The 8,751-nt window shown below is 34.4% G+C and overlaps 1 protein-coding gene across 1 annotated transcript; it reads right to left on the bottom strand.

Moving 5' to 3' along the window:
• Window positions 1-1,789: 1,789 nt before the first annotated feature.
• Window positions 1,790-3,156, bottom strand: LOC148780137 (uncharacterized). Its single transcript, XM_088849531.1, has 2 exons — window positions 2,900-3,156; window positions 1,790-2,297 (listed from the first exon to the last, which is right to left on the bottom strand). The coding sequence occupies exons 1-2, from the start codon at window positions 3,018-3,020 to the stop codon at window positions 1,984-1,986; spliced, it is 435 nt and encodes a 144-aa protein (XP_088705657.1). The 5' UTR covers window positions 3,021-3,156; the 3' UTR covers window positions 1,790-1,983.
• Window positions 3,157-8,751: the final 5,595 nt, after the last annotated feature.

Raw genomic sequence — 8,751 nt, 5'->3', positions numbered from 1 at the left:
GTTGTTTATAAACAAGTCGGAGGAGTCATTGTTGTTTGCACTTTATATGATCATATTTGAATTGTAATAAGTTGCAATGGCTGGCTCTACAACGAGGATGTTAAGGATCATTAATTTAAACCAATTGAAGAAAAATAATTTCAAATCAATTCGGTGTGGTAGTGTAGATCATCAGACCGATAGAGAGATAACATGGAGTAGCAAGAATGCATTGCTAATACACTTTGGGATGACTATGATCGCCAAAACAAAAGGGCATAATTACTTATAATTCTATTTACCGTAGTACAATTGTGTGGCTAACAATCAAATTACCAATAATTTTGGATGTGATATTTTATAACTTACTTTTAGTCAATATGATGATATAGGGTAAAATTTCGTCAATGATTTTATACTTTGGGAATGTTAACTATGGATTGGGTTTTGACTCTTGTTATATTAAATGCATACGATTTCTCTTTGTTTTTTTTGTTTTTTAACTTGAAATTGTATTATAATAAGAAGATTTCTTTTGAACTTTGAATTTTGTCAATGGCGTAATGCAGCCTCCCAATTTCACATTCAATGGTTAGGATTAATTGTGGCCACTTTGTACAAAAGGTAAACAATCTCAATCCCATTATACTTTTCTTTGTGATAAAATCCTTATTTACAATCATCTGTCTTTATTTTCCCATTTTTCTATGCATTGTGAATAACTACATTTCTTTTCTACAACATTTCTTTGATAGACCCGTACATAAAAAAGTTAGCAAGGTTGGTAGAAATTTTTATTAAGGGAAACGTTTATATAAAGGATCTAAACAATTTTGGAATTAGTGTATTTTGTTACGCATTTTTTGACCGTTAATTTGCAAGATTTTCAAGTTTTCAAAGATCTATTGATCGACACTATTTTAAAGTTTAAAACTTTATTTATATATTAAGGCTATCACAAAGATTTCCGGTACTGAAACCACATTTCTCGATACTATTTGAGGGTAGGCTCTAATTTGATTGTTTAGAGCTTAGGCTCAATACAAACTGCACCCTTTTATTAAGGAGTGAAGTTCAATAAGGACAATTAATGAATAAAATCTGCTTCTAATATTTTTAAAGACATCCAAAAAATCTAGTACATAATAAAATAAAGCAAGAAGATATTTCAATCAAGCTTACAAATTTTTAATGTGAAGGTTCTTTATATTTAACATCCAAACTGGCTCTTAAGAAATCACAGATCATCATATTCTTCTTTCAATCTCTATCTCTAAGCATATTAAGTACATAATTGTTTATCTCGAGCAATTTCCTAGATTCTGTTTCTCAAAAGTCAAAACTAAAGATAAAGTGAGACGGCAAACTCCTTTCTTAAAATTGAAATATCTGATCCTAAATTTTCATTAGGGATTTTGAAACAAAGAATATTCACAATTTAAGGAATGAATATAATGAAGAATATTCATTATCAACATTTTTGTTATAAAATATGACATTTGTTGAAATAATTGAAAATCCAATTATTTTATTATAGCATAAATTAGATACAAATGAACAAAAAATTTCCAGTTTGAAATGATATCATTTCTTAAACTGATAAACTGAAGCCATTAGCTAGTTGCTACTTGCCGCATTCTCCATCAACTTTATCCAAAATATGAGACCAAATATAAGTATTTAACCAAAAGAAATACTACTTTTCTCTACTTATCATGACTAAAGCAATACCTCTTTTCCAACCAGAAAATAAATAGGCAATAACAAAAAAAAAAAAGAAAAAGAAAAAAGAAAAATAACATCAGACTCATATCATCAATGACACAAGGTAAGATACTTATAAACCATTCACAAAAGGGCTACATATAAAATCCACATAGCACAAGGTTATGCATAGATAACCTTAAGGTAGGGCAAGCTCAAAGTGCCCTTTATTCACTGCAGATACTGTATAATAAGTACATGACTTGTAAACAAACACACAGGCCCCATTAGACTGAAAGTCTAGTTGTGGGGCTTGGCCAGAGTGCTCACTTGTGCTTTGGCGAGGGCGTCGAACTCAGCTTGGGAGCAACAATAGCACCCCCTATAGCCACAGCATTGGCGTCTGTAGCCGCATCCACCACCACCACGCCCGCCGCCGCCATATCCACCACCACGCCCGCCGCCGTATCCACCACCACGCCCACCATAGCCAGGCCCACCGCCGTATCCACCACCACGCCCACCATAGCCTCCACCACCGCGCCCACCATAGCCGGGGCCGTATCCACCACCGTATTGCTCTGTTTGTGCAGCTTCCGTATCTACAACTTCCTCTGCAACAGTGAAACATGCGTGACTGGTCATTTTTTAGCGAGAAAAAAATGAGAATAAGATTTTTGGAGTCATTGAAAAATCTTCATCGTGAACAATTAGGACGTGTTTTTATGAACATAATGTATATTTATCCCTCATTTAATTGCTAATATTTGATTTAGTGATGCAATCCTAGACATCTGATGAACTCGGAATGATACAAAGAAGAATAGTTAGGCCGCTACGGCATGCACAAATCTTCAAATGGTCAGAAAAATAATGGCAAAATTTAAAATGAAATTTAACAATTATTTCTGGAGTTCTTATATAGCATTCATGGTGAGTCAATGTATTTACCTATACAACTAAGCATTGTTAATCTTCTGTAGGAAACTTCACATCGCCCCAGCCGTCTGATATCGCAGCGGACGGCTGGAAGGCGTAGTTCTTCCAAACAAAGACATTCACATTTTGTGTTTGTGGACTTTGGGTAGAGGATGTGAAACCTTCACAGTCATCATCTAATGCATTTCCATATCTAACTAAATATGCAAAAGTTATTGGAAAACACTGCATATACACAACTAAACTACGTGTTTGTAAATGCAATGACACCACTTACCAGCATCAACTTCTTTCTTCTCTGGCTTATTTTCATTGACCGCCTTAGCACAAACGTCAGAAGAGGTGAGGAGGAAGGCAATCAAGAGTGTTAATAGGATGAAAAGAGTCTTAGAAGCCATTTTCAATGAGCAAGAAGCACTTGATAAAAGAGAAGGATGAGAATATCACCTAGAATCACCCCTATTTGTAGGAGTGGGAGAGGATGGAGGGTGCGTTGAGACTTGAGAGAGAGAGCGAGAGAGATCACAAGGGCAAGGAGCCGTGCTTATCCATTGAAGCTTATGGATAGGGGCTGGAATGGACCTGGACTCAACATGGGTCCGGGTATGGGTCCAAAATTTGGACCCCACGGATCAGGTCTTGGTCCAAATATTGGACGAGAACACTCTTTGGGTCTGGGTTCATGTGGTACCGATCCATACCAAACCCGAATAGTGTTATTATTCATAGTATCTAAATATAAAATATTTAAATAAATATGATTATATATTTTGGTTATAATATTTAAATAAGGGAAAAGTTTATATAGAGCCGAGGCTCTAAACAATCAAATTAGAGCCTACCTCACAAATTTCACTAGAAGAGGTTGTTTTGATACCCAAATATCCTCAAATTGATAACCTCGACATCAAGCTGCATGGACATGAGAAAAAAAATAGATTTCAAGTTTTGGAAATAGGGTATTTTGTAATGCACTTTTGAATCGTCAATTTTCAAGATTTCATAGATCTGTCAATCTACACTATTTTTGAAGCTTTAAAATTTATAAATAAAGATGAAAATATATTTTAAGACAATCATAAAGATTTTTAGCATTGAAAGCACATTTTTTGATAATATTTGAAGGTAAGCCCTAATTTTATTGTTTAGAGCGTAGGCTCTATACAAACCGCACCCATTAAATAATACATGTGTGTATTTAACATAGTATTTAAATTCATATTTTTTATTATTTTTCTGTTCAGGTCCTATCAAGTCTGGGTCCGGTCTGGTCCGACCCGATCCGACCTGTTGCCACACCTAATTGTGGAAGGGGGTGGGACAATGTACATTTAATGCATTACATATCCAAGTGGTGCAGTTGGGTGGTGGTCTTAATTGGGCCAAACTCATGTGATGGGCCCTTCTATATCCTTAAGAAAACAGCAGTAATATTGGTTCCTAGAGCCACTACACTACAACTTATTACACTGTGAGAGGCCATATAAAATCCAAAACCTCCATTTACATGGTAGATATTAACCACAAATGGAAATTGTTCCAAGAAGTTAGGTCCCTTCCCAATTAAAATCACATCTAGAAGTGTAGAACCCTGTTAATTACAAGTACAGGAGTCAAAGTGAGATTAGATAAGTCATGGGAAGGACTACACGAGATATGAGATGAGAGAGAAAACGAAAATTCCTTCTTGAAAATAGGGTTAGACAGTCCTTTCTACAAAAATCATCTTAGAGATGGATTTTGGTTTTTGATCCAAAAATTTCTATAATTTTTATTTTGTATCAAAATGTATTTTCAGATTTGGATTTTGGATTCAATTTGTTGGGGTTCGAGAACCTCAACAATGGTGGCCAAGAGAAATCCTATTTTATTTTGGAGAGGGCCTCTTTAGTCTAGTGGTCCATGCCGAGCCAGGCCTTGGTTGGCCCCATCGGCACAGGGGCCTATACAGGACCGGCCCATTGCCATCCCTACTTGTGATCACTTTTAAGATGAAGCACAAAAGAAAAACTACTTTGAACTCTTGAAACCCTATATGTGATCAGCCATCAAATGAATACTCGATAGTTATTCTTGAAGCTAGAATTGATTGGAGAATTTTGCTGTAATGCAAATCAAGAATATTCTTTTTAGGTTCACATTAGTGAAGGATGATCCAAAATTTTTGGATCAAACTAATTCTCCCGGCATGGTATTTTAATCATGGGACTAAATCTATGATTTGGTCCTACGAGACAAAAATTCCTCTATTACTATATCTTTAAGGAAGAAGTTTATATAAGGTGTTCACTTTATACTATTGAAGTAAGGTGCATTTTAAAAATATTTTAGAAGAGAGCTTTCAATTGATGGAAAACTTTCTAATTTATTATCTTGACCTCAAGATCTATTGATATGAAAAAATAATAATCTCAAGTTCTCAAAATAATAGATTTGTAACGAGGTATTTGGACATTGTCTTTTCAATATTTGAAGGTGGACGGAAATTGATTTTCAAGCCATCATAAGGTTTTTGATACTACGACTAGTTCCCCATACAAAATTTAGAGATACTACTTCTACAATATATGAAGGGTTCACCAAAAAAAATTCAACATGTAATATAAGGGTAGTGATCTCATGCAATGGTTGTATCATAGTATAATGAAATCATCTTCAAAAATAATGTTTGATCCAAAATTTAAAATATACACTCTTTTCATTGTAATGAACAATCACAAATAGTAATATAGACTGTCATTTTGATAAGATGCTTAGACCTAAGCCTTAGAAGGATTTTTTTCTTTTTTAATTTTTTTTGATAGCTTTATTATCATTAAATGAACAATGTTAAAGAAGAAAAAAATGATTTTGAGTTTGTAAAGGCTAAGATCTTGAAATTCACCAATGAATAGTCTAGATTCGTTGTTGGAGGGGGACTCCTTTTGACCATATCTAGAGTTCAAATCAAACTTTTTTTTTTTGAGATTTATTATTGAGATGAAGAGAGTGTGTGTGTAAAATTTTAGGTCATATAAATACCAAAAAACATGATTTATAGGAAGTGTGGTTGCATTATACTATATTACCACCATTGCATGAAATCACCGCCCGTAATATTATACAAGTGTTGTGCTCTGATACTACTTGTTGTGCGCGTGGAAGTAAAAAAACCTGATGGGTTAATATTTGGCAAATAAAGTATGAGAAATAAAGCATGAAACACATTCAACAAGAATTCAAAGATTTATGTGGTTCCCCAAGAGGGCTATATCCATGACCACGGCAAACATCAATCCACTATACTAATGAAAGTTACATCAAAGATTTTGGAACAAACTTCAACAAAAACATAGTCGAGCAACCCTTTTAAACCCGCTCTCCCAAACGGCACCACTGCCGATCTCTCATCTCTATTTCATAACTAGACCATTGTAAAGGAAGAGAAATTTGAGAACAAACGAGACTTTATCTCACTAAAAAGGAAACCATCCAAAATCTTAATGGGACCCGCTTCTCTACAAGAAATAAGCATCTCAATCTTCGGGAGTCTAAACGAGACACCATCATAATGTTCTATCCAAAGGAAGCTCTATTCTCTAGGAGGAAATCACATCTTATGCGCATGAGGCTCTACCTCCCTATCTCTCTAGGGGAATCACCATTCCCCTATGGTGATCCAAATTGGGCACACTAAAATCTCTGCACTTTCATCCCATAAATATAATTAGGAATCTACCTAAAATAGAAAACTTCCTATTGATATAACGTATATCTTAAGAGACCAAGAGATAAATCTAAGAGTCCTAATCTTTTTGGATTTCTATTTTCCTTATGAAACTTATTAATATCAATCTCAATCCCAAGTAATATGACAATATCTCAATCTCACAAAATATGATAATATCTCAAATATGGGAATATCTCAATCTCACATAATATGGATCAATCTCAATCAATACCCCAAAATATGAGATTTTCTTATGTGGGTTGATTTTGGATAGCATCAAATCCAACAATCTCTACCTTGGTATCAAAATCACCTGCTCACCACGCCAACATCTATTGGATAGCATCATGGATTCTTCAACTTTTACCAAATAAAATTTCTTCATTATTCTTGCTGAAAAGTAATGCTTTTCATCAAATTCTCCACCTCGAACCTTGCGTTGAAACCCTAAATCGGGCTACTTGGCTCAACCTCGCTCTGATACCACTTGTTATGCGTGCGAAAGCAATAAACCCGATGGGTCAATATTTGGCAAATGCAGCATGAAAAATAAACCATGAAACACATACAATAAGAACACAAAGATTTATGTGGTTCACCCTAAAAGGCTACATCTACGGGCACGACAAATTGAAATCCAATATACTAATGAAAGTTACATCAAAGATTTTGGAACAAACCTTGACAAAAAACCCCAAGCCAAGCAAACCATTTTAAACAACTCTCCATTTCTTCTCTTTACTTCTGGTAACCATTACCAACAATGCCAGATAGAGATACGAGAGCAACGAGAAACTTACGTTCTCTCTAACTAAAAAGGAAACAACTCAAAATCTCTATGGGAACCGCTTATCTACAAGAAACAAATAAGCCTCTCAATCTTTGGGAGTCTAAAAGATGCACTATCCCAATGTTTTTGTCCAAAAGAAACTTTATTCTCGGTGAGGAAATCGCATCTTATGCAGCTCTACCTCCCACTCTCTCTAGAGGAATCACCATTCCCATATGGTGACCCAAATTGGGTAAACAAATTCTCAGCACTTTCATCCCATATATATAATTAGGAATTCACACAAAATAGGAAACTTTGTATTACATATATCTCAAAAGACCTAGAGATAAATCCACGAGTCCTAATCTTTTTAGATTTCTATTTCTTTTATGAAACTTATGAATATAAATCTCAATCTCACAAAATATGGCAATATTTCAATCCTACAAAATATAAAAACATCTCAATCCTACAAAATATGAGATTTTTTTATGTAGGTGATTTTGGATAGAAACAAATCCAACAACAACATAAGAGATAGGTATCTAAAACGTGTTGTTAGGTACGTACAATAATGCATTTGATAAATATGAGGCTTGAGTGCAATCCAAAGCTTGGCATGGTCAATGAATACAATTGACGTGTTCACATCATTTATTAATTCGATAAAGTTTTATCTAAAAATAGGTGTGTGGGCATTTGGTCAATTGTTTGAATTTCATGTGTATGCATCATTATTAATGTACCCTGCAACCCTTGGGAGCTAATAGCTCAAAATAGGGATAGTTCAAGGAGGTCCGAATCATTATTGTCATTTAGATTTCAAAATTAAGTGGTTGTGATATGTTATTGACTATATTTAAAGGCTTTTAAAAAAAAAGAAGAAATTTTGAACTTCGTAACAAACCTTTAGCCATTCAATTTGACATCTAATTCATCATCATCACTTTCATCATAACGTTTTATCGGGCTTCGAGCCGGACATGATGAAAGCCGTAATTCTCATAAAGCCAAACACAATGTCCACTTGTATACGCTCTTACTCCATCTTTGGATTTGTTTTAAATAAGTAGAACCTAAATTTAGCAGGTTTCTTATAGATCTCTAGACAATTTTCATTCTCTTGTAATTAAAAATCCAATTAGTTTTCCGGCCAAACTTTCTAAAGATAGCGATTCTATAAACATATCATTGCAAATTCCATTTAGGATGAAAAAAGTTGACGATTTACGATATAAAGCAAATGGAAACCTGAAAAACCTGTCTGAAAAGAAATTACAGCGAAAAAAATATCCACATTTCAGACTATGAAAAATTTGTGTTAAGGCTTTAATTTTATAGGGTTACAAAACCCCGTACAGATTGTACAGGTTGTTACACAGAAATGTACAGGATGAATAACTTTCCTAGTATCTAGAAGCCGAAAAGGATCAAAAAAATTATATAGAATACATATATGTTACCATATATTTATACTCGTGTTGAAGACGTCTGTGAGCTGCTCAGACCAGGCAATCTATGAAAGAGAAATTGTACAAAGTGAGTTGGTGCATCTATGAACTCTGCATTCTTTAAAATATAGATGATCCTCTTCTTATTATTACAATAAAATGGTGTGGGAGTGGTAGCAGTAACACCCATGGAGCAA

Source organism: Amborella trichopoda, chromosome 10, assembly GCF_054954075.1.
Source record: "Amborella trichopoda isolate Santa Cruz 75 chromosome 10, AtrichopodaSantaCruz75HAP2 v2.0, whole genome shotgun sequence".
Taxonomy (NCBI): domain Eukaryota; kingdom Viridiplantae; phylum Streptophyta; class Magnoliopsida; order Amborellales; family Amborellaceae; genus Amborella; species Amborella trichopoda.
Note: the sequence above shows the minus strand (reverse complement) of the source record. Positions and strands in the feature narration are given on the sequence as shown.